Raw genomic sequence first — 26,759 nt, forward strand, 5'->3', positions numbered from 1 at the left:
TTTGTAGATACTATAAAAGGAAAATTTTAAATTTTAACTTTTCTTTTAAAACCATGATATCCACATTAAGAAAAGATTAAAAATAAAATCTCTTTTAATATGATGTGGCCGGCCACATCAAGCTTGGGTTCAAGCTAGGGCCAGCCACACCAACTCAACTCATCCTATTTACTTGGTCGGCCCAAGCTTGGGTTTCAAGCTTGTTTGGCCGGCCCCATTAGGATGGGTATAAAGGTGGGTAAGAAGTAGGTATGTGGTGAGTATAAATCTCTATATACAAGAGGCTACGATAGGGATCGAGAGGAGCAATTGGTTTTGGTCTCCCGATGAAATTAAGCTTCCTGTGTTCGCCCTGAACACACAACTTAAATTCATCAATAATAATTCATACCACTAAAGAATTATTATTGAACTATCGCACCAATCTCAAATTACATTTTGGGATCCTTCTTATTATGAGTGTGTTAGTCTCCCTGTGTTTAAGATGTCGAATGTCCATTAATTAAATGAGTTACTGACAACTCACTTAATTAATATCTTAGTTCAAGAGTAGTACCACTCAACCTCATCGTCATATCGGACTAAGTTCACTTGCAAGGTTTAACATGACAATCCTTATGAGCTCCTCTTGGGGCCATTCTCAACCTAGATTACTAGGACACAGTTTCCTTCTATAATCAACAACACACACTATAAGTAATATCATTTCCCAACTTATCGGACTTATTGATTTATCGAGCTAAATCTCACCCATTGATAAGTCAAAGAAATAAATACTAAATATATGTGTTTGTTATTATATTAGGATTAAGAGCACACACTTGCACAATAACTAAGATCTAGTTCTTTTATCAAGTCAGTATAAAAAGAACTTACCTAAAATAGTCCTACTCAATACACTTAGAGTGTACTAATATAAGTTTTTAGTCAAGATAAACTAATCCTTAATCACACTACGACTTTACCGACGGTTTGTTCCTTTCCATCTTAGTCGTGAGCAACTGTTTATAATTTATAAAGAACTGATAACATGATCTTCTGTGCGTGACACTACACACCATGTTATCTACGATATAAATTAATTAAACAACTACACTTAACATAAATATAGATATTTTTGACCAATGTGATTCTTTATTTCAAAATAAATGTTTACAAAAGCTAGGCTTTTAGTATACATTCCAACACCTTGGACTTTCCTTGTTGTACCTATAGCATGCACACTCACAATGCATATCAAATATAACAATAAGCCTAACTTAAACCTTTGTCTAAACATCAAAACCTAGGGTACTCAAATTGCTCTAACACCTTTTGTTATACTGTTATGCCCTTTGGACTAAGGAATACAAGGGCGACCTATCAAAGAATGATGGATAAGATCTTCAGAGAGCAGATAGGTCATAATGTGGAGGTTTATGTGGATGACATACTCATTAAGTCCACTCTAGTCGTTAATCTGATTGCTGACATTGAAGAGACTTGTAGCACATTGTGGTAATATGGATTGAAATTGAATCCGTTGAAGTACTTGTTTGGGGCTTGAGGAGGAAAGTTTTTGAGAAATCTCGTTACTGAGCGAGGAATCGAAGCCAACCCTGAGAAGGTTCGAGTACTTCAAGACATGAAGGCCCCTCAAAACCTGAAGGAAGCCCAGAAGCTAGTAGGCAGGATAACTGCGTTGCCCAGGTTCATATCCCAGTTGTCCGATCGAGCGCTACCCTTCTTTAAAGTGCTCAGAAGAGCGGCCAAGTTTCAATGGGATAAAAAATGCAATCAGGCCTTTGAATACTTAAAGAAGGACTTGGAAGCTCTACCTACCCTGTTTAAACCCGTGGTGGGGGAACCGCTCTGGGTCTATCTATCATCCACCCCTGAGGTCGTGGGGGCGGTGTTAGTAAAAGAGCAAGATGATGTACAGTGACCGGTGTACTTTTTCAGCCACTTATTGAAAGGGGCCGAGTCTCGATACACGGACCTGGAAAAGTTAGTCTATGGATTGGTACTCATGGCTCTCCGCTTGAGACCCTATTTCCTGGCACATCCCATTTCAGTCCTGACCAATAGCACCATGGGTAAGGCTCTCACTAACGTGGAGGTGGCAGGACGGCTCATCAAATGGGCAACCGAGCTAGGGGAGTATGACATACAGTACCAACCCCGCACGACAATTAAAACTCAAGCCCTGATTGATTTTCTGATGGAGATTCATTAGGCGGATTCTGAAGAAACTTTGAAGCTTTATGTAGACGGGTCATCCACTCAGCAGGGAAGCGGAGTGGGGATTCTTTTGATATCCCCTCAAGAGGATATCTTGTAGTTAGTCATCTAATTGAATTTCAGAGCCACCAATAATGAAGCAGAATATAAGGCTTTATTGGTAGGGTTGTAAGGAGCTCGACATGTCGGGGCTACCCGGGTCATTGTATATTCGGATTCTCAGCTTGTAGCATAACAAGTGGTAGACAACTTCGAGGTCAACAATGATAGGTTGCAAGTATACCAAGAAGCATATGAGAAAATGAGGACTTCAAGGAGGTCACGATGACTAAGATTCCTCGGGCAAATAACCAAAGGGCCTATGAACTGGCTAAAATGGCCAGCTCTTTGACCACTTGAGTGTTGGACAGGTCGATAGCCCAGACCTTCTTAATAGCCTAAATAGACTTGTAGAACAATATTAAAGAGACGATCGACTGGAGGGCCCCGATGATCAGTTATCTTCAACAGAGTGTCTTGCCGGTTGTTCCAGAAAAAGTCAGGCTAGTCAGGAGAAGAGCTCATATGTACACCCTGATCGGAGATCAACTGTACAAGCAAGCATTCTCTAGACCACTGCTCAATTTTATCTAATGTGTATCAAGACATATACAAGTCAACTTATAGTCTTTGTGAGATGTAGATATTGATTTTCCCTAATCTAAGAGATCATGCATTTTTAACTAGGTATTTTACGTTTTGATCATCCACCTACGATGTCACTAGATAATCAACTTCATTGTCCTTAATTACAAGAAATTTAAACTAATGCGTGAAAATTATTATGGCATATATCAAATGCATATTTTTCAAAAATACACTCTAAATGTATCATAAATGAAATAATGCATGTATGAATGAGATGTATCAAAAATATCATGGCATTTTCATAATGAATATCAAATATGATGTCATGATAGCATGACATGTGAGAGGGAAAACAATCATGACAATTTTAGCATAAAAGAAATAGTTAGATTATCTATCTAAATATCACTAACTAATCACTAAATTTCAAAAATAATCCTTAGTTGCCCAATCTCCTAAAGAAATTACCAAAATTCTAACTTGGCATTTCTTTGACCTCTATCCTAATTGTGCTAAATTAATTAGGTCAAAATATTTAAATTTTGGAATATTTTTCTCTTTCAAAGAGTAAATATCAACTCATTTTCAAGGAGTAACAATTACCTTGAAACTGTCTTTAGAGTATTAACTTCATCAAGGTTGGGTTAACTACCCTTCAAATTAGAGTCGACCCTCTCTAAATCCATTTTGTGTATAGAGAACGCACTTTTAGGAAGTCAAAATCTATTGGTGCTCCTTGGGTACTTTAGGTACTCATTAGAGATAATTTCCTTTAATATCTTTCTAATGACCTTCCTAGGCTTCTTAAAAGCCTTGGTCACACTAGACTCCTTACGGTCAACTCTAGGGATAACTTTCCTTGTGACCTTCTTGGTAACTTTCTTAGACTTCTTAAAAGCCTTAGTCATGTTGGTCTTTTTCAAAGTTACTTCTAGAAATAACTTCCCTTATCACCTTGATTTGATTCATATACCTAGGATTGGTTCCATAATTATATGGAACTCTATGGTGTGAAGTCACATCCTTCTTGACTTTAGGTTTGTATTCTAAACCTCTATGGTCATTGAGTGACTCTTGCTTATCTCCTCCTAAATTATGCTCATTTGACCCCTTAAAAATATTTTCCCATTCCTTTTAGGGCCTTTTTTAATTTGTCAAGTCTTGATCTTAAGGCTTGGTTTTCCATCCTTAAATCTTTTGATTTTGATTTTGATTTTGATTTTGATTTTTTTTAATTGCATTGGACACTTTTATTTTTAGACATATATCTAAAGTCCTTAGAATTTTTGCCTAAATTATTATCTACCTTCCTACCCTTAGATGAGGTAGTCTTAGCATGATATGCTATAATATTTTTCCTTAAACCTATCATACTTACTATTTTCATGATAAATAATATTAAAATGATAGATATTAGACCTAGCAAGATTTTTATCATGAATAAAAGAAATACCATTAACTAATGATACCTTAAGGTTATTCTAGAAAACTCCTCCTTGACTTGAGCTTCCTCCTTTGACCTTTGTTGGTTTCCTCTCCTTAGGACATTGACTCCGATAATGCCCCTTTTGGTTGCAAGAAAAGTACACAATGTGCTTCTTGCCTTTTTGTACAACGGGGCCAACTTTCTTAGGCTTCTCCTTGCCCTTAAGTGTCAATGACCCTTCTTCTTAGTCAAATTAGGACACTTAGTTTTATAGTACCCACTTTATAGGTGGAAAAATATCTTTGATTGATAAATTACTCAATAAATATGATATTTAGAATTACAACTAATAACATTAATATTAATCATTATTATTGTTTTTTTATCAAAATAACAATAATTTTATTAGCATCAACAACATCTGTTACAGTTATATAAATTTTCATATACATACTAACTTATACATACTAACTTATATAAATTTTTATATACACTAGTGTGATCGATATAAATTTTTAGTTACGTGTGTAATATAATAATATATAAAATATTTAGGTCTTTGAAAATTCGAATTGTTTGGATTTTATAGTGTCACTCTTATAAACCAATAATTAATTATAGTTGTCTTAGTAAAAAACATTAATAAAAGTATATTTTTTAATATCGTCTGTCTAAAATATTTATAGAACCGTCTTTGATAATAGTATTATCAATTCTAAGATATGGGACTAAAGAGAACTAAATTTTTTAATATAAAACAACCAGAGAAAATTAATGATGAGAAAAATTCATAATAATACGCTGTAACTGAGTCTCGAACTCTAGAGCACTGATTGTTTCGCTTGTGGAATTACTAATAAATTTTAGAATTATTTTTAGTGTAAATAGAAAAAAGGGCATTAACGTAAATGTATTTTAGGCTTCACTAAAATTAGTTAGTAAAGGAGAGAGATTTTTAATAAAATAGTAAGATAATAAAAATTTATATCCGTCAATTATTTAATTGATGAATCCAAATTTCATAAACTTAATTAATTAAATTTAACTAAATCTATCTATTTAAATTAATCAATACTAACTAAATCTGAATTAAGCAAATAAATCCTCTTGATTAAGACAATTTAGTTTCAAGCACTATAAAAGAGTCATGAGAGTTTCTGATCAAAAAGTATAAAATGGATGATACAAGAGCTAAGAAATTTATAGTGAACTGATTTTTGGACTATAAGATGATTGATTTTAAAATATTGATCAGCGAAATTCAAAAAGTTTCAAATGATCCGAGATTCATTTAGAAAATATGATTTTAAGTAAAATTTTCTAAGTGACTACTATCTATAAAAAATTATCTCCCAGTTGAAAAAACTTTAAAACTATTTAAAACATAAATAGAAGAAGATAAATATAAAAAAACTTATTACTAGACTTTAAATTGAAGGAGACAACAAGCCTTCTGAGAGAGAATTGTTCTCCCGTGTTATTATGATAGCTGGAAACGGACAAAATATCTTTTTGGGAAAAAAGTTGTTTTTCACAGAAAAAATATCTTTTATGGTCGAGCACGGTCGGGAGAAAGTTGTTTCCTCACTATTCGCATGAATAAGTTCTGTTAACTAAACTCCAATTGAACTGACTTCATCCATGACGACAAATTCTGCACTAATTCTAATGATAAAAGAGAAATAATTTCCATTGTGTGGAAAAATATCTTTGATTGATAAATTACTCAATAAATATATGATATTTAGAATTACAACTAATAACAATAATATTAATTATTATTATTGTTTTTTTTATCAAAATAACAATAATTTTATTAGCATCAACATCAACGTCATCTCTTAGAGTTAGATACCAAGAAACGCCCTCAGATTTCGATCGGACGACCCTCCTTCGCTCACTGCCACCCTAGCTCTCTCCTTCCACTCCCGCGCTCGCTTTCGCATCCCCTCGCCGCTCTCTTCCCCCATCACCGCCTCCACCGATCGCCTAAGCTCCTCGGCCGATACCACCCCGTCGGCTCCGATCTCCGCCGTGACCCCTGTCCCCCATTCATCTTTCGCCATCTTCGCGTTCGGCAACTGGTCCGACAGCCGCGGCACGCCCACGGTCGGCACTCCGCAAGCCAAGCTCTCCAGCGTCGAGTTCCACCCGCAGTGCGTCACGAAGCACCCCACCGCCGCGTGCGACAGCACCCGCACCTGCGCGCACCACTCCACCACCATTCCCCGCGGCCCCTCCAGCTCCAACCCCGCAGCCTCCCGGTCGTCCTTCCGCACTACCCACAGGTACGGCCGCCCAGTAGCCTCCAGACCCGCCGCCAGCTTCTCTAGCTCCAGCGCAGAGCAGCGATGCAAACTCCCGAAGGACACGTACACCACCGACCGCTCCGGCTTCGCGTCCAGCCACTCTCCGTACCCCTTATCGTCCGCCTTGAACATGTCGCCGCCGGAAGACGACCACGAGGGGATGAGCGGTCCGATGGTGAGAATCTCGACCTCCGGCACCGCCGCGATAGCCCTAGGCTCCAGCTCGTCGAACGTGTTGACGAGGATCCTCGGCCGTAACAAAGACGGCGCGTTCCTCTCCCAGTCCAGCACCGCGAAACCCTCGCGCAGCGTCCTGAGGACGGATTTAAGCGGGTGGTCAGCTGGCGCGGTGAGGAACGAGGGGAGGTCGCGGATCTGAAGCGGAGGAAGGCCCGGGAGGGTGACAACAAAGCTAGGGTCCTCGCGGTGGGCGTCGACAAGGGCGCCGTAGCCGTGGAAGTAGTGATAGTAGATGGCAAAGATGGCGGCCGGCTGGATCCAGTAGTGGAAGGAGGGTATGCCGTGGTCCCGGGCTACATCGGCGGCCCATGGGAGGAGCATGGTGTAGAGGATGCAGGAAACAGGGCGTCCGTCGGCGGCAAGGTCGGCAATGAGTCGGGAGAAGGTGCGGGAGCCGGAGGCCTTGAACTCGACCATGTAGCGGTTGAATCCTAGGACGCCGCCGGTGTCGCCGTCGTCGAAGCCGTCGGAGTAAGGGGCGTAGGTGAGGAGATCGTCGGAGTGTGAGTCAGGGGAGGAGGGGAACATGCGGCGGTGGGCGGAGAGCGAGGTGGAGAACGTGACGTGGGCGTCGGGGGCGACGCTGGCAAGGTGCTTGGCGAGGTGGAGGGCGGGATTGATGTGGCCCTGGAAGGGGAAGGTTGCCACCAAGTAGTGCTGCCGCCGCTTCAACTCCATTGACGGGGACAATAACAACGATCCGCGCAGGAGCTCAGCTGATGGTTTTATCGCTTCACAGTTTGCTGAACCCCCGTTCGATGAGTGGTGAGGAAGACATATAGCCAGTTTTTCAAAGCATAAAAATAAATAAATTAAAAAAGGGGCTGTTGTAGAATTTAGGGGCGTATCAGCCAGAAATAATAATAATAAATAAGAAATAGTATCTTCTGAATTATGTGGCAATGGATGAATTTAAAAACTAGGCATAATCCATAATAACGCGAACACGTCATCTTCTGGTATATCGCTGGCTACTATGGACAACTTTTCTGTGGTCCCTCCAGACGGTTTCACATTTTTCTTGAAAAGGGTAAATCATGGGCATTGGAGTAGCTCAGGCAGGGAGAGATGAGACAACTCAGAGTATTATGTATTGGTTGAAAATCAGCTTAAGTTATGTTAGAACCATCTCAATCATTCCTGAGGTCCGGAAACCATTAGATGCTAATAATTTTTTTAAAAAAAGTATTATTAAAGATATTTAATTTTATTTGTAAGTCTAACGTATATCTCCATAATTTAGTATATGCATATATAAATTAAGTTATTGTATATTCCTTAATACCTAAGATTTTCAACTAGATAATTTTTACAATACTTAAAAATATACCTTGACTCATGATGACCTTCAATTATAAAGAAACTAGAACCCCTTAGATAATTATGTTTCTCCCTCTTGACTTCTCTATTTTCATTGGTCTCTTTGATGAAGCAAAGGCCTATATATAAGGTAGAGGGAAGATCATTATGTAACCTTTCATCTACATATTTTATCAATGTATACATTCAATTGTCTCTTAATTCCATTCATTCATTCCCATAATGCATAAATATGAGAATGATCTTTTATCTTCCTTTACATTCATTTTCATGAATACGAAGAGAATTGTCTTTTCATTGACTAATATGAATGTAGCCACTAATTATAATTGTGGTTATTTAATTACAATAAAATCAAAGAACATGATCATCATACGTGTGTGACATTAATAAGAAATAAAATATTATTTATAACATTCTCCCACTTGGCACATATGACTTTATACACTTCAATGTACAAAACATAAATTGGTTAATCATAAATCATCATTAAACAAAAACTAGTAAGGATCATGGTAGTTATACATCATTAGTTTGATATACTTCTTTTCATGTATTACAATATTAGTTCTATACTTAACATGAACTAAAATGAGACATAACATGGTGGTCCATTCAAAATATTCTTATTAGAGACAAATTCTGTTAATAATTGTATAATTCATTCATGTATATACACTAACATAGAAAAATAGGATGCATTAATGTATCAAAAACAACATTCAAAGAGCTAAGAGTTAAATACAAAAGTGCATAAATTTAATTATGGAGTCACTAACAATTTTCCATAATGCCCATCCTTATGACATGTTCATTAAATATCTTTGGTGACAATCTTTTAGTTAATGGATCCGCAATCATAAGGTTGATGCTAATGTGCTCAATTGACACTCTTTGTTTCTTAACTTCTTCTTTAACGGTAAAGTATTTTATTTCCATGTGCTTAGCACATTTTGAATATTTGTCGTTCTTAGAAAAGAAGACTGTTGCGGCATTATCATAATAAATTTTCAACGGCTTAGCAATACTGTCGACTATTTCAAGTCCTAAAATGAAGTTTCGCAACCATAATCCATGAATGGTGGCCTCAAAGCATGCCACAAACTCAGCTTCCATAGTTGAAGCAACAATGATTAACTACTTCGCACTCTTCCATGAAATTGCTCCTCTAGCAAATAGGAACAAATAGCCAAATGTGGATTTTCTAAAATCCAAGCATCCAGTAAAATTTGAATCCTGGTGTATTTTCTCTGTCCCTTGTAAATATCGCAAAACTTTCTTTGCAGCTTTCCAATGATCTAATCCTGGATTACTTTGATACCTACCCAGCATTCCAACAGCAAAACTAATGTCTGGTCTGGTACAAGTTTGAGCATACATTAAGCTTCCAACGATAGATGCATAAGGAATTTGTTCCATTTATTTCAGTTCCAATTTATTCTTTGGGCATTGCATAAGGCTCAATTTATCACCTTTATGAATTTATACAATACTTGAAGAACATTTTTCCATCCTAAATCTCTTTAGAACTTTAGTAATATGTGATTTTTGAGACAACCCTAACATTCCTTGTGATCTATCACGGAATACTTCAATTCCTATCACAAAGGATGCCTCACCCATATCCTTCATTTCAAAGTTCTCCAGGAGAAATTTCTTGGTCTCATGTAATAAACCAAGATCATTAGCAGCAAGCAAGATATCATCAACATATAGAATCAGAAAAATAAACTTACCCCCGCTTACCTTTAGATATATACACCAATCTACGGTATTTTCATTAAATCCAAAGGAAACTATAGTATCATTGAACTTAAGATATCATTGTCGAGAAGCTTGTTTAAGTTCATATATTGACTTCTTAAGCTTACACACCATGTGTCTTTTTCCTTTAATTGAAAACCCCTTAGGTTGGTCTATATAAACCACTTCATCTAAATCTCTATTCAAAAAGGTAGTTTTCACATCCATTTGATGTAGCTCTAAATCATAATGAGACACCATTGCCATAATAATTCTTAGTGAGTCCTTTTTTGAGACAGGAGAAAAGGTCTCTTTATAGTTGACACCATCTTTCTGAGCAAAATATTTGGCAACAAGTCTAGCCTTATATCGTTCGATATTACCATTAGAGTCATGTTTGGTCTTAAAGACCTATTTACATCTAATTGTCTTTGATCCTTTAGGAAATTCAATAAGATCCCAAACTTTATTGTGATCCATTGATTTCAATTCTTCAATCATGGCATTGAACCACTTGGAAGAATTAACACTTTCCATGGCTTGTGAAAATGAAACTGGATCTTCATCAATACTTAAGTCAAATTCTGACTCTTGTAGATAAACCACATAATCATTCAGAATAGTTGATCTTCTTTTCCTTTCAAGTCTTCTTAATGTTATTGCTTGTGGTTCATCAATATTAGGTTCATTGCGAACAACATCATGGAGTTTTGATCATTCACTTATTGTTCTTGTAGGTTGTCAAAATGTTCAACAACTATAGGAACAACAACTTGAGAAGAAGTTATGGGCAAAGGTATTTGTACCCTAACCTTCTTGAATTTTCACATCACGTGGTTTAACACTCCCACTAGTTTCACCATTCTCAATGAACCTAGCATTCCCAGTTTCAACAATTTTCGTAGAATGAATAGGACAATAAAATCTATACTCTTAGACTTTTTTGGATAACCAATAAACATCCACTGGTTGTTCTTAAGTCTAATTTCTTTTGATGTGGATTATAAATTCTTACTTCTGTTGAGAAACTCCAAATATGTAGGTGCCTTAAACTAGGTTTTCTTCCAGTCCACAGTTTAAAAGGAGTTTTTAGAACTGCCTTACTAGGAACCCTATTTAACAAGTACATAGCATTTTTCAAAGCATACATCCACAATGATAAGGGTAAAGACGTAAACTAGGTTTCCTTCCAGTCACATGCACTACGAATATATTTAAAAGACGTAAAATAAGTTTGAGAATAGGATTCTCAGATCGAAAGAAATTGGATTTGATAGGATCAAATGAAGGGTAAATATGAAAATTATTTATTGTGCTAGAAGCGATGGTGGTCCACGCCTCTTATAGGCGAGTTGGATCCATTATGATTTAGTAATAAATCAAATTGGTTTAATTTAGTTATAAATTCAAATTGGTTTGGTTTATTAAACCATGTTTATTGCTAATGGATTGAACAAACACATATGATGTGGGCTGATATTAGGTTTGGGCTTGGGTTATGACTTTCTTCCCAAGTCATTGTATATATATATATATCCCTCCATGAGGAGAAGAAATTATTATTCATTGAAAGAACCTAATTGTGATGTGGGCTCTCCCTCACCTCTTCTCCTCTCCCTCTTCTTGTGTTCAAGCAAGCCCCAACTAAGGTGTGGTCGGACCTCTTGTTGGAATGTATACTGAAAGCCTAAGCTTTGTAAACATTTATTATGAATAAAGAATCACATTTGGTCTAATTGTCTACATTTGTTTGTAGTTGTTCATTTAATTTATATTGTAGATAACATAGCATGTGGTGTCACATACAGAAGATGATGTTATCAGTACCTTATAAATTATAAACAGTAGCTCACGACCAAAATGGAAAAGGAACAAACCATTAGAAGGTCGTAGTGTAATTAGGTATTAGTTTATCTTGACTATATAATTACACTAGTACACTCAGAGTGTATTGAGTAGGACCATTTGAGGTCGTTTCTTTTATACTGACTTTATAAAGGAACAAAGACCTCAGTTATTATGGAAGTGTGTGCTCTTAATCCTAATATAATAACAAGCACATATATTTGATATTTATTTCTTTAATTTATCAATGGGTGAGATTTAGTTCGATGAATCAATAAACCCGATAAGTTGGGAAATGATATCACTTATAGTGTGTGTTGTTGATTATAGAAGGAAACTGTGTCCTAGAGATACTAGGTTGATAATGTCCTCAAGAGGAGCTCATAAAGATTGTCATGTTAAACCCTGCAAGTGGACTTAGTCCGACATGACAATAAGGTTGAGTGGTACTACTCTTGGACTTAGATATTAATTAAATGAGTTGTCGGTAACTCACTTAATTAGTGGACATTCGATATCAAACACAGGAGACTAACACACTCATAATAAGAAGGAGCCCAAAATGTAATTTGGGATTGGTGCGGTAGTTCAATGATAGTTCTCTAGTGGAATGAATTATCATTGATAAAATTAAGTTGTGTGTTCGAAGCGAACAATTTTATCGGAGACCAAAACCAATTCCTCCTCTCGGTCCCTATCGTAGTCTCTTATTTATAGAGTTCTATACCCACCTATACCCACCTTCTATACCCACCAATAGGGGGCCGCCAAGCTAGGGGAACAAGCTAGGGCCGGCCTAGGTATATAATTGGGTGGCCCTAGCTTGAACCCAAGCTAGTAGGGCCGGCCAAAATAAATTAAAAAAGAAATTTAATTTTAATTTTTATTATTATGTGGTAGATATAATTTAAAGAGAATTAAAATTAAAATATCTCTCTTGTAAAAGATTTACAAAATATTAAAGAAAGAGATTAGATCTCTTTCCTTATTTGTAGATTGGAGAGATTTTTTATTTTCTCTTTAAAATTATTCACATGTTAATAAAATTAAAATTATAGATATTTCCTTTTATTAACCATGAAAAGATTTTTAAAGAGAAATTTTATTTTTTAAAATTTCCGGAAACAAATAAGGAAAGTTTTAATTGTCGATTGAAACTTGTCCAATTTGCTTCCTCTTGATGTGACCGGCCATTAGAGTTTATTTGGGAAATTTTATTTTATTTTTCTCAAATAAATCATGTCAAGGAAATTAAGGAAATTTTATTGTAAATAAATTTCCTAATTTGCGTAGGCCAAGGAATATAAAAGAAGGGGTAGGGGTGCCTTCATGAGACACAACTTCTATTGTTTTCTCTCCCTTTTTCCTTGGTGTTGTGGCCGGCCATTACCCTCTCCCTCTCTTCCTCTTGTGGTGGCCGAATACTTCATCTCTCTTGGAGTTCTTGTGGTGGCCGGATACTACTTGGAGAAGAAGAAGAAGAAGGAGAGAAAGCTAGCATCTCTTGGAGCTTGGTTAGTATTTTGATTTTCTTCTTTGGTAAAGTTCTTCCTTTGTGGCCGAACCTTGCTTGGAGGAGAAGAAGGTGGTTGGTGGTTTCTCATCTTGGTAGATCGTTGCCCACACAACGTCCGAGATTAGAAGAGGAATACGGTAGAAGATCAAGAGGTTTTTCTACAAGGTATAACTAGTAATTTTTATTTCCGCATCATGCTAGTTATTTATGGAAATAATACCAAATACAAGAGGCTTACGATCTAGTATTTCGAATATGTTTTTCGATGTTGTGTTCTTTTGTTTTCTTTCTTTTCCTTGTGATTTGATTGTTCTCTTTGGTTAACCTAAAGTTATTTTAGGAAATTAAATATTAGCTTTCTATTAAAGGTTTTGTCTAGTCGGTGGTGGTTGCTCCCATATCCAAGAAGGCCATGTGCCTCGCCACGTCAGTACTGGGAACCTTTTATGGAAATTAATATTTAATGGAATTAATAACTTAAGGAGACTTGGGTCGAACGTGTTAAGTTCCGCAGGAGATCCAAGTCAAAACCTAAAAGAACAAATAGATTAAGTTTTGGATCAAACGTGTTAAGTTCCGCAAGCGATCCAAAATTTAATTTAAAAGAACACATGGTAGCTAGGAAAAGGTTCAGACCTTTGTACAAAATTTTTGTACAGTGGAACCTCTAGGTTTTCCGAGTAGCAACCAACACCTCCTTCCTTTTTCCTTAAACGACCTTCCTTCTTCCTCCAGCCAAGAGGTGGTCGGATCTCTTGGAGCACCGCAGGCTATAAAGGTTGTGCTGCCAACTTCATCTCCCCTCTTCATTCAACCAACAGGTGGTCGAACTTCCTCTTTGTGTCATCGGGTTGCTTTATAGAGGGGAGATGAAGTCCGATAGAGGTTGTGCTGCCAGCTTCATCTCTTGAAAGGAAGTCCTCTCCTTCCTTTGGATAGTATCGAAGCGGAGACACAGTTTGTTGCTTACAGAGTTGTCTTGAAGGTATCTTGGCGTTGATATGAATAGAGACAAACTTGGTAAAGTTTGTTAGTTGATGTCGTTTCCTCTACACGTCATCAGGCAGGTATATTTCTTAAACAAAGTATTTAATCTATGATTATGTTTTCACATGTGTATCTTGTGGATAGCTAGCGTAGGAAATCAAGAAGCGACTCGGAGCCGACGTGACAGGAAGTCAAGGAGCGACTCGAAGCCGGGACCTTCCGGAATCAAGAAGAATCTCTGACCACCATCTCAACAAGACTATCGACCTCTTGATCACGTGGCACCTCTAATTATGCTCATTATCTCCCGCATCAGTTACAATTTAACAAAGATTTAGAGGTAACATATAAATGATTAAATTATGGGAGTTCTACAACTATAATGGGCCAAATTGATTTTCATAGTCTAAACATCATGATTTGCTGACAACTTTTGACTGTAATTCTCATTTGGACTAGTCCAAATCAGAACTGGTGAGCTCTAAACTGAGACGCCCGATCCAATTTGTTTAGATCGATGAATAGAACGATGAACCATGACTAATGGCATAGCCAAGATCTATAACTACCCTAGGTTGTTGATGTTTTATGATTGTGCTTTCTGTGGTTTGCTCCTAGTCGAACGACAAACAAAGGAAAGTCCTTTTTAAATTTGGGCTTAATATATAGGTTTAAAAATTATTAGGATGTTGGGTTGCTGGGCTTCTACTGGGCTGAAAGTCTAAAAATTACTAGACTCCTAAATTTGAGTTTGAATATAGAAATCTAAAATTTACTAGGCTTGGTTGGTGCGCTGCATTGGACTCGAGCCCAGCGAAGCTCAACCCTGGGTAGGACAAGCATCGACATTGAATATTCATCCTTTAAGAGAACATCATGGCTTGTGTGAAGTTGCGCCTGCCTTCGTCAACCCTCCCCATTTGTAGTTGGCGCGTGTTCGCTATTGCCACCCCGTCGATTCAACCTTTGTCGATGGCGCGCGTGTCCTCCTGTGCGCATTCAACTACACGAATTCTTTGGTACTAACGCGAACTCTTCAAACTCCTACGCTTCAGCCGATTTCTTCTTTTCCGGAGATCCATTCCATTTTTGCATTCCTTCGCTTTGGATCTTATCCGCCATCTGCCATTTTAGGGTGCTTGTTATCTTTCCAACACCTTGTTTGAGTCATAGTAGCATAGAAATCCTTCTTTTGGTCTCCTCTGATTTAGGGTTCCCATCGCACTTAAGAGTATTCTATAATGGATCAATTTTTCTCGCAAAGTTTGATACTTCTACGATAGAATTAACCCAAGTTTACCCCTTTTTTGTGTCGCTCTTGAGTTTCCGAGGTAGACAAAGATTAGAACAGTTGAAGTATCTGAACCAATCGAGGTCGCCAAGAGGATTCCTAAAGAAGCGAAGAAGATCCTATATGAGTTGGCGTCGAAATGGAGTGATGTTGCGGATTCCCGAGCATTGGAGGTGGTGCAGCTCAAGGGGGCGATGACGAACGAAGTGTACCAGGTTAACTGCCCAACCGTGTCCAAGGACGGCGTCTCGAGGAAGGTGCTGGTTTAGATTTACGGTGAGGGGGTGGACGTCTTCCTCGATCGTGAGAACGAGATCCGGATGTTCGAGTGTATGTCGCGGCATGGGCAGGGACCGTTGCTCCTTGGGTGTTTTGCAAACGGTCGGATCGAGGAGTTCATCAAGGCTCGCGTATGTGCTTCATTCTATAAATCTACCTCTTTTAAGATTAGCATTTCTGTCAATTAATATATGCATTTTCTGGTGGCATTAAAGCTTGAAAATTTTTTGACCAATTTTTTTTTAGAAATTAGATAATTTAAACATATGTTGTGGTGCTATCAATCTTATAGCATTCATGTCATCATTCTGCTTCATGGTTTCTAAGTTTTGTAGCTTTTACCTTTAAGGTTCTCTTTCAGGAACACTCGATTAGTTCATATCTCACTTTCAATAGTTGGGTCCAACACTGGTTGATTATGACTGATTGATTGGAGTTTATATGCAGTTTATTTATGAAATAGAACAAAAAATTTGATGATTCACCTTATGTTGTCTGGGAAGCATATGCTGTTATGGATTCTAAATTCATTTTTCCACCTTCTATGAATTTCATCTCCTTTGCACCTTATGCTTTATTCTATCCCTGTCCCTATCTGCTAGAAGCCTAAAACTTATAGCATGATCTCAATTCTATAAATTGTAGAAAAAAAGAGTCCATTTAAGCTTATAAAGAATCGAGTAGTAAAAGATGATTTGATTAATTAAATATTAATAGTGAAATTGTCTTACATACAACTCAATGGAGGGACTGAGTGGACCATTAGAATATTGATGTTCAGAGTGTCTTAACTCTTTTATCTAGCAGTTGAATGAGATTAAAACAGCCATTATTGCATTTGTTGGTTGAGTTTCTATCTTTCCCTTGCTTATATGTGTTGGGTCCCATGGTATGTAGCACTAATGAATAATTTTGGGTTTGTTTCTTACACTACAATTTGGCTCCTAGTTGCCTTTAGTTCTCTATGGACCTAATCTTGGCATCTGATGGAGATGAGTTATATTATTCTCTGGGTTTTTAAAGGCGCGCCTGAGGCGCACCCGTGGCGCTAGGCGCACGAGGCGCTCAGGAAACCGCCTCTCCCATGCGAGGCAGACGCCATTCGTCAGGCGCACACCTTCGCACCTCAACTGAGGCGTGATCATTCTTGAGTGTGATCCATTTCTGGATTTTTAACCAAAAAAACTATTTCAAACCAGCTTGGTTTGGAATTAGGGTACGGAGAAGGAGAAGAAAAGGAAAGAAGGGAAGAAGAAAAGAACCAAAATGTAAATTTGAAGAAGAGTCGCCTCGCCGCCCCCGTCGCTGAGTCGCGCGTCACCCAGGTATGAGTTTTTTATTTCTTTTTTTTTCCTATTCTTCACTTCTTCGTTTGCCATCTTCTTCTTATTTTATTCTGTTATTGCTTCTTTTTCTCTTCTTTGTTCTCCCTATTCAATTTTTCTTTGTTTCTTCATTTCTTCATCTTCTTTTCTTCTCTTTATTCTCATATCTTCTTCTTCCTCTTCTATATTTTTTATTGTTGAGTTGTTGGTTCGCATTCTTGCTGTCCGATTTTGTTTGTTTGCTTTTATTAAAAATTTTTGCAGACTGTGTTGTTGTCGGTTTTGTTGGCTACTATAGCTGTACGATTTTGCTAGCTGATGTATTTTTTTTCTTTGTCTTGTTTTTTCATTTTGTTTTTTTTGTTTTTCTGTCTTTTTTCCCTTTTTTCTATTGTTGAATGCTGGTACAGTTGCTTTTCTTTTGTTGGGCGTTGGTACAATACTTTTCCATTAAACTACCTTTTTATTTTATTTTTGATTTTTCAGATTATTTTCTTGTTCAATTATTATGAAAGGTAGTAGTGATACTCCAACATATATATCAAAAGATCCGGCATGAAATTATTTTCAAAGAGTTAATCTGGATAATAAAAATGATTTGATTTGTAATTTTTGTCAAAAAGTTATAAAAGGGGGTATCTATCGTGCAAAACGATATCTTGTTGGGGGGTTTCGAAATACTATGACTTGCAAAAGATGTCGGTCTCATGTACGTGAAGAAATTAAAATTTTCATGGAGAAAAAGGCGGAGAAACTCTTTCTAAACTTGCGACATTGGACTTTGAGGATGTAGACCCTCTGGGTGATGATATTGATATGGATGATATTGGAGCTAAAGTTGTGCTGCCTATAAGTACAAGTACAAGTTCTAGATCAGTGAATATGTAAAAAGGTCAAGACAAATAGGTCCAATGGATACGTATTTTGCTTCTAATGTGCAAAAAAATATTGAAAGTAAAAGGGTAAAGAGGGGCAAACTACGATAAATGAGGCATACAAGAAAGAATTGAGGGAAAAAGCTTGTATGACCATAACTGAGTGGATGTATGATGCGGCAATTCCTTTTAATGTCGTTTACTATTCAAGTTTCAAAAAGATGTCGTACTTGGTTGGCCAATATGGTGTAGGTCTAAAAGGACCTAGTTATCATGAGGTGCGGGTTCCTTTTCTAAAAAAAGTTGTTGATAGTATAACAAATAATTACATTAAGTCATGTGAAACAGAATAAGCCAAGTATGGATGTAGTTTGATGGCAGATGGGTGGACAGATAAAAGGCATAGGACATTGATTAATTTTTTAGTGAATTCTCCTAAAGGTTCAGTTTTCATCGAATCGGTTGATGCTTCTGATTATGCAAATACTGGAGAGAATATATTTCAGTTGCTTGATCGATTTGTGGAGCGTGTAGGAGAAGCAAATGTTGTTCAAGTTGTTATGGATAGTGCAAGTAACAATGTGTTTGCTTGTAAGAATCTATTTAATTCTTTCTTATTAATATGCTTTTTCTAATTCTTAGATATGTTAAACTTATCTAGTTTTCTAACTTCTTTTTTAGGAAAATAATTAGAAGCAAAAATGCCGCACTTGTATTGGACTCCTTGTGCTTCTCACTGCGTCGACTTGATCTTAGAAGATATTGGGAAATTGCCTAATTTTAAAGCAATATTGAAGAAGACAATGAGTGTGAATGCTTACATTGATGTTTACCCCGTCATGGTAAATATGTTGAGGCAATTCACAAGACAAAAAGAGATTTGTTGGGCGGATGTCACAAGATTTGCTATTGCTTTTCTTACTCTTGAAAGGATGCACCTACAGAAGCAAAACTTAAGAAAAATGTTCATTTCAAAGGATTGGACAGAGAGTAAATGGGCAAAAGAAGCGGCTGGGAAGAAGGTAGCTAAAATCATCATGACACTTAGATTTTGGAGTAGTATTGTGCATATATTAAAGATATATGACCCTTTAGTTCGTGTTCTGAGACTAGTTGATGGCGAAAGAAAACCTACAATGGGCTATATTTATGAGGCTATGGATAGGGAAAAAGAAACAATTATGAAGATCTTTAAGGAGAAAGAAGAGAAATACAAAGAAGTATTTGAGATCATTGATACGAGATGAGAATGCCAACTTCATCGACCTCTGCATGCTGCAGGACATTATTTGAATCCAGAATTTTTTTATTCATACACAGATTCAAATATCTGTGGAGAAGTGGTGAATGATTTGTTTGAAACTATGGAGAGATTGGTTTTAAGCGCTGCTGAGCAAGATAAAATTACTACTTGGTGTTCACCATTTCACATGTCACTAGGCGCTCCAAATTAATAAAGATTGGGAACCAAAGTAAACTCAATAAAAGAGATGTAGCAATGAGTCCCGAGTCATATTTTTCCAAGGATAGCTAATTAGTATGTGTGAATTCTAGAATTGATTTAAATCGAATTATTACATCACCAAGGTAAAGAATAAAATCAAAGAAAGGATGTTCTTATCTGGACATTGATCCGGCGGTAAGAACAGGGACCCCCCTCTGAGGGAAGTCAACGCCACGTGGAAGTCAAAGGGTCGAACGGTCGACCGGAGAAGAGGAGACCGGTCGGCCGAACGGGGTCTCATCGGAGTCAAAGGCACCCGGCGAGGAGTCAGGGTTCCGACGCTCGTTGAACAGGATTGTACGACCGAGCGGGTAGCCCACTCGACCGAAGGCATAAGGTAGCAATACTGCGAACAGTCTCTACATAGCACACTACCGGGAATATCCTAAGTGGACCAGCACATATGACCGGCCGGACGCAAGGGGACTGCCGACCGGTCGAACACTCGGCATGGAGTAAGAAGAGACAACAGAACAAGGAAACATCCTCTGACAGCGGGTATGGCCAACGAGCGAGCCATACGCAGGATCTTATGACAGAGGGTTCCGCTGTCCCATCAGAGACGTGCTCGGACTATAGCAGTATGATGTTAGGCAAGCTTTTCTGACAATCCCATATTGAGGTATGGGCTGAGGACACGTATTCGCCTCGGTATGTGTGCGTGAGCCCCTTCCTAGCTCTATATAAAGGGCGTCACACTTCATCGGAGGTAAGCATTCTACGATATTCGAAGACACTTCTCTGTGGTCCACTTGCCTGACTTGAGCGTCGGAGGGTCGTCGCCGGGAACCCCTTCCCGGCCCGACTTCTTTGTAGGTTCACCGGAGCTCCGTGTGACCGGTCGGGGATCTGCGTCAGCAACGCGGAGAGCGCCACGTGCCCAGGGTCTGTTGATTCAGCATTCGAACAGGAGAAATTTGGCCCCGTCTGTGGGAACGCTCTTGCATCCGATCGGAAGCAATGGACGAGGATGGACGCCCGCACTCGGTGATGCTCTCCACAGAGGAGCTCGACGCTTTGATCGAGACAAGAGCCGCTAAGCTTGTGGAACAGAGACAAAAGTCGCAAGCCGAGCGAGTTGAACAGCAAGCAACATTAGCATCAGGGGGCCGAGCGGAAGCACCTCAGGCCACGGTTCCATTTCATCGGGCCTTATTCCGTACGCCTCCTGAAGCCGCAGCAGTGAATCGTGATCGAGGATCTTCGTCAGATGAAATACCAATACGGGACAACAGAAAAAGCAAGGCCCCCCGAGCGGACGCTTCTCCCGAGCGGATCAATCGGCAATTCTCAGAGGTCATTCTACAAGACCCTCTGCCAAAGCACTATGTGCCCCCGGCGATCGGTGAATACAATGGAACCACCGACCTGGATGATCATTTGGGTAAGTTCGACAACACGGCTACCCTTCATCAATACACAGATGGGGTGAAGTGTCGGGTTTTTCTAACCACCCTCTCGGGATCGGCTCAATGGTGGTTTCGGAGACTGCCGGATGGATCTATCTCAAGTTTCAAAGACTTCCGCACGGCCTTCCTCCACCATTTTGTAAGCAGTCGGCGCTACCAGAAGACTAGCGTGAGCTTATTCGCCATCAAGCAAGAGCCCAGAGATCTGCTCAGAGCTTATATCCAGTGATTCAACCGGGTGGCCATGGACATTCCAACGGCCACCTCCGAGACAATGATGAACGCATTTACGCAAGGCCTCGTGGACGGGGACTTCTTCCGCTCACTCGTTCGGAAGCCGCCCCGAGACTACGATCATATGCTACACTGGGCCAATGAATACATCAATGTGGAGGAAGCCCAAGCGGCCCGAAGAAAGGAAATTCCAACCGAGCGGGCTCCCCCTGCCGAGTGGAAGCCTCACACTGCTCATCACCCGCCCAGAGGACCGAGGGCCGAAGTATTCCGCTCCCCCCATGCGAGGTCCCATGTGTAAGAGGTAGCTGCCGAGCGACCCAAGCCAAAGAAGAAATGGACCCCAATGTTCTGCTCATTCCACCGGACGGACACGCATAACACCAGAGATTGTCGGAGTCTTCCTCTAATCACCCAACCCGTTCCCCGGAGTGGCGGCCGTCGATCGCCATCATCCGACAGGCGACAGAGACCTCGTGAAGCCGATCGGACGATACCCGACAGGCGGCAAAGACAGACTCCCGAGCGGCATCATACTCTGAGGCGTGAAGACAATCCCCGAATGTCTAGGGAGCGGCCTAGATCGTCTGCTCGAGAAGAAGAAAATAGAAACAACACTTCTCGAGGCGAAATCAACATTATAGCTGGTGGGCCGATCGGAAGAGACTCTAACCGAGCAAGGAAGGCTAGCGTCAGGCGGCTCCAGATCCATGCGGTCGGCTGCAGCCAAGAAAGGGCGAGCGGACCCGAAATCAGTTTCGGGTCCAAGGACTTGGAGGGAGTCGAAGTGCCACATGACGACGCTCTCCTCATCAAAGCGGTAATAGCCAACTACACTATTCACCGCATTTTCATTGACACAGGAAGCTTGGTCAATATTATATTCAAAAAGGTCTTCGACCAATTGCAAATTGATCGAGCCGAGATGTTGCCCATGACAACCCCCCCTCTATGGGTTTACGGGCAACGAAGTTCTGCCGGTCGGACAGATCCGGCTGGCCATTTCGCTGGGAGAGAAGCCGCTCAGAAGGACGCGGACTGCAAACTTCGTCGTGGTGGACTCTCCGTCGGCATACAACGTAATATTGGGACGACCGGCTCTCAGTGAATTCCGAGCGGCCGTCTCCACTTTCCACCAGAAGATCAAGTTCCCAGTTGAAGACAAAGTGGGAGAAGTACGAGGAGATCAACTGGCAGCTCGGCGATGCTACGTCGAGATGGTACGAGCAGAAGCCAATTCTGCTCGGAAGGCACCCCGAATTGAGGTAAACGCCATAACTGAAAAACCTCCCTCTTTGGTGTATGAAGAAAAAGAGGAAGTACAGATCCATCCGACCCGATCGGAGGCCACCACATTTATTGCGGCCGATCTGGAGGCAAGCCAGAAAGAGGAAGTGGTCAAATGCCTCCAGATAAACTGTGATGTCTTCGTCTGGTCGACGCATGAGCTGCTCGGAATTTCACCGAGTATAGCACAGCACGAGCTCCACGTCCGACCGGACGCTCGGCCGGTGAAGCAAAGGAAGAGGGACTTCAGCGCTGAACAAAATGCAATCATCCGAGCGGAGGTCGAGAAACTCCTGGAGGTCGGCCACATACGCGAGGTCCAGTTCCCGAGCTGGTTGGCGAACGTGGTACTAGTCTCCAAGCCGGGCAACAAGTGGAGAGTATGCATCGATTTCCGAGATCTTAACAAGGCGTGCCCAAAGGATTTTTATCCCCTGCCCCGGATCGATCAACTGGTGGACTCCACAGCCGGCTGCGAGTTGATATGCATGCTCGACGCTTATCAGGGCTACCATCAAGTGCCACTCGCCCGAAAAGATCAAGAGAAGGTTAGCTTCATTACAGCTGACGGCACTTACTGCTACAATTTGATGCTGTTAGGACTGAAGAATGCGGGAGCAACTTACCAGCGCTTGATGAACAAAGTGTTCAAGGAGCAGATCGGGCGAAATCTGGAAGTATATGTGGATGACATTCTCATCAAGTCGGTCCGAGCGGCCGATCTCTTTAAAGACATGGAGGAGACTTTCCGAACGCTGAGGAGGTATGGAGTTAAGCTGAACCCTCAGAAGTGTCTGGTCGGAGCAAAAGGCGGGCGTTTCTTGGGATACATAGTGACCGAGCGGGGCATCGAGGTAAATCCCAGCAAAGTGAAAGCTCTACAAGATATGTCGCCCCCAAGAAATCTGAGGGAAGTGTAGCGCTTGACCGGTCGGATAACTGCTTTGTCCAGATTTATCTCCAAGACTGCCGACCGGAGCCTACCTTTTTTCAAAATCTTACGCAAAGCCACTAAGTTTCACTGGGACGAAGAATGCGATCGGGCGTTCGAAGATCTGAAAACATACTTGAACTCTCTGCCTGTGCTAGCCAAGCCAGCTATGGGTGAGCCACTTTGTATCTATTTATCTTCAATTGAGCAAGCAGTCGGCTCGACACTAGTAAGGGCGAGCGGAGAAGAACCTGTATATTTTCTAAGCCATATTTTAAAAGATGCTGAATCTCGCTACACTGGGCTCGAGAAGCTGACTTTTGCTTTGGTCCTCGCCGCTCGGCGCCTCCGTCCCTATTTCTTGGCTCATACTATCATCGTCCGGACGAATAGCCCATTGGGAAGAGTGTTGTTGAATCCAGAAGCGTCCGTGCGGCTCATCAAATGGACAACGGAGTTGAGCGAATTTGACATTCAATACCAGCCCCGTTCAGCGATAAAGGCGCAGTCCTTGGTGGATTTTGTCACCGAAGTACAAAGGCCAGAACCCGAAGCCATGTGGAAAATATTTGTGGATGGATCGTCCACTCGGCTCGGAAGCGGGATTGGTGTGTTATTACTCTCTCCCCAAGGAGAAAAGATGCATCTATCCGTCCGGCTGGATTACAGAGCCACAAACAACGAAGCAGAGTATGAAGCCCTCATACCCGGGTTGCAGGCAGCCCGGCATGTGGGGGCCGGTAGGGTGACGCTCCATTCAGATTCTCAGCTGGCCGCTCAGCAGCTCTCTGGCACTTTTGAGATTAACAACGCTCAGCTCAAGCTCTACGCTGAAGCCTTTGAAAAGCTCAAGGCCAACTTTAGAGAGGTCATTATCCAGAAGATACCCCGAGCGGAGAATCAGGCAGCAGATGAGTTAGCCAAACTCGCAAGTTCAATATCTCCAGTCGTCATCCAGCAGCCAATTGAACAAGTATCTTTGGTGGCACACGTCGACCGGATGGAGGGCCTCGCATTTCCGAGCGATTGGAGGACATCCATCATGGAGTTTCTCCGCTCGGGTGCTACACCGTCCGATCGGGATGAAGCCCAGCTTCTGAGGAGGAGAGCCGGTCGGTTCACGCTTATTGGAGACCAACTCTACAAGAAGGCTTTCTCTCGCCCGCTTTTGAAATGCGTGAGCTCGGAAGACGCGGCGTACATCCTCCAAGAAGTACATCAAAGATCGTGCGGAGGGCATCCGGGCGGACGGTCGTTGGTTAAGAAGATCCTGCTGACCGGATACTTCTGGCCAACCCTGCAAGCAGACGCCGCTCGGACCTTCACGACGTGTCTTTCCTGCCAAAAGTATCACAACTTCTCCCACCGACCGGCGGAGGAAATGAAAGCAGCTACCGTCTCATGTCCGTTCGACCAGTGGGGGATGGATATTGTGGGTCCATTTCCTATAGCGACCGGTCAGCGGAAATTTCTACTAGTGGCGGTCGATTATTTTTCCAAATGGGTGGAGGCCGAGCCGGTAGCCAAGATCACCGAGCAGATGGTCAAGAAGTTTATCTGGCAACATATCATCTGCCGGTTCGGCATCCCCCGTCGACTTGTTTCCGACAACGGGAGGCAATTCGCGGGAAAGTTGCTCGAAGATTGGTGCAAAAGCTATGACATCGAGCAACACTTCACGTCCGTGGCATATCCCCAAAGCAATGGTCAAGCCGAAGTAGCCAACCGGGGAATTCTTCGCATTTTGCATGCTCGGCTCGACCATTTGGGAGGAAGCTGGGTGGATGAAGTGCCGGGCGTCCTATGGGCCATCCGAATGACCCCGAAGGAGGGCACGGGCGTGACGCCATTCCACTTAGTGTATGGGGGTGAAGCAGTGATTCCAGTTGAAGTGGGCGTCGAGTCCGTCCGGATCCAGAACTATGATGATGACAACGCCGAGCAGAGGAACATGGAGCTAGATTTGGTTGACGAGGAGCGGGCCAAGGCGTCCGTCCGGCTGATGGCGTACCAGCAGAGAATGAAGCAGAATTACAACCGGCGCGTGATCCCTAGAGCAATCCAAGTTGGCGACCTTGTCTGGAAGAAAGTAAAGCCGGTCGGCGACGTCGGCAAGCTGGAGGCTCTTTGGGCGGGCCCCTTCAAAGTCATCGAAAAGCTCCGCTCGGGTGCTTATTATTTGGAGGATGAAGACGGACGGCGGCTAGATCGACCATGGAGCGCGAATCATCTCCAGCCGTACCTAGCTGGGTGAGAGGTGTGCTGATGTAATTTTATATATGTTTTGGTCGCCTATGTCCTTGTAATGCAAGAAGTAGAAATGATAAAAGGATGGCAAATAGCTTCGCCGAACAGCAGTGTTAAAATTAGCCTTAAAGGCCGTCGAGCTCCGACGTTAAAAATCGAGAGACGAACCGGCGTCTATAAACCCTCCGGCCGGAAGACCGTCGAGCTCCGACGTTAAAAATCGAGAGACGAACCGGCGTCTATAAACCCTCCAGCCGGAAGACCGTCGAGCTCCGACGTTAAAAATCGAGAGACGAACCGGCGTCTATAAACCCTCCGGCCGGAAGACCGTCGAGCTCCGACGTTAAAAATCGAGAGACGAACTGGCGTCTATAAACCCTCCGGCCGGAAGACCGTCGAGCTCCGACGTTAAAAATCGAGAGACGAACCGGCGTCTATAAACCCTCCGGCCGGAAGACCGTCGAGCTCCGACGTTAAAAATCGAGAGACGAACCGGCGTCTATAAACCCTCCGGCCGGAAGACCGTCGAGCTCCGACGTTAAAAATCGAGAGACGAACCGGCGTCTATAAACCCTCCGGTCGGAAGACCGTCGAGCTCCGACGTTAAAAATCGAGAGACGAATCGGCGTCTATAAACCCTCCGGCCGGAAGACCGTCGAGCTCCGACGTTAAAAATCGAGAGACGAACCGGCGTCTATAAACCCTCCGGCCGGAAGACCGTCGAGCTCCGACGTTAAAAATCGAGAGACGAACCGACGTCTATAAACCCTCCGGCCGGAAGACCGTCGAGCTCCGACGTTAAAAATCGAGAGACGAACCGGCGTCTATAAACCCTCCGGTCGGAAGACCGTCGAGCTCCGACGTTAAAAATCGAGAGACGAACCGGCGTCTATAAACCCTCCGGCCGGAAGACCGTCGAGCTCCGACGTTAAAAATCGAGAGACGAACCGGCGTCTATAAACCCTCCGGCCGGAAGACCGTCGAGCTCCGACGTTAAAAATCGAGAGACGAACCGGCGTCTATAAACCCTCCGAGCGGAAGACCGTCGAGCTCCGACGTTAAAAATCGAGAGACGAACAGGCGACTATAAACCCTCCGGTAGGAAGACCGCCGAGCTCCAACGTTAAAATCGAGAGACGAACCC

The 26,759-nt window shown here is 41.6% G+C and overlaps 1 protein-coding gene and 1 pseudogene across 1 annotated transcript; one reads left to right on the top strand and one right to left on the bottom strand.

Moving 5' to 3' along the window:
• Nucleotides 1-5,976: 5,976 nt before the first annotated feature.
• Nucleotides 5,977-7,606, bottom strand: LOC121995730 (UDP-glycosyltransferase 75C1-like). Its single transcript, XM_042549492.1, has one exon. It carries the CDS (start codon nucleotides 7,498-7,500, stop codon nucleotides 6,121-6,123), a length of 1,380 nt encoding a protein of 459 aa, XP_042405426.1. The 5' UTR covers nucleotides 7,501-7,606; the 3' UTR covers nucleotides 5,977-6,120.
• Nucleotides 7,607-15,109: 7,503 nt separating this feature from the next.
• Nucleotides 15,110-26,759, top strand: part of LOC121994588 — a 74,230-nt pseudogene continuing 62,580 nt past the window's right edge.

The sequence above is a fragment of the Zingiber officinale genome, chromosome 6A (genome assembly GCF_018446385.1).
Source record: "Zingiber officinale cultivar Zhangliang chromosome 6A, Zo_v1.1, whole genome shotgun sequence".
In the NCBI taxonomy this organism is placed as follows: Eukaryota; Viridiplantae; Streptophyta; class Magnoliopsida; order Zingiberales; family Zingiberaceae; genus Zingiber; species Zingiber officinale.

Bases quoted from the DNA above. Each gene is read 5' to 3' on its own strand.
- LOC121995730 (XM_042549492.1), bottom strand. From the start codon at position 7,500: ATGGAGTTGAAGCGGCGGCAGCACTACTTGGTGGCAACCTTCCCCTTC.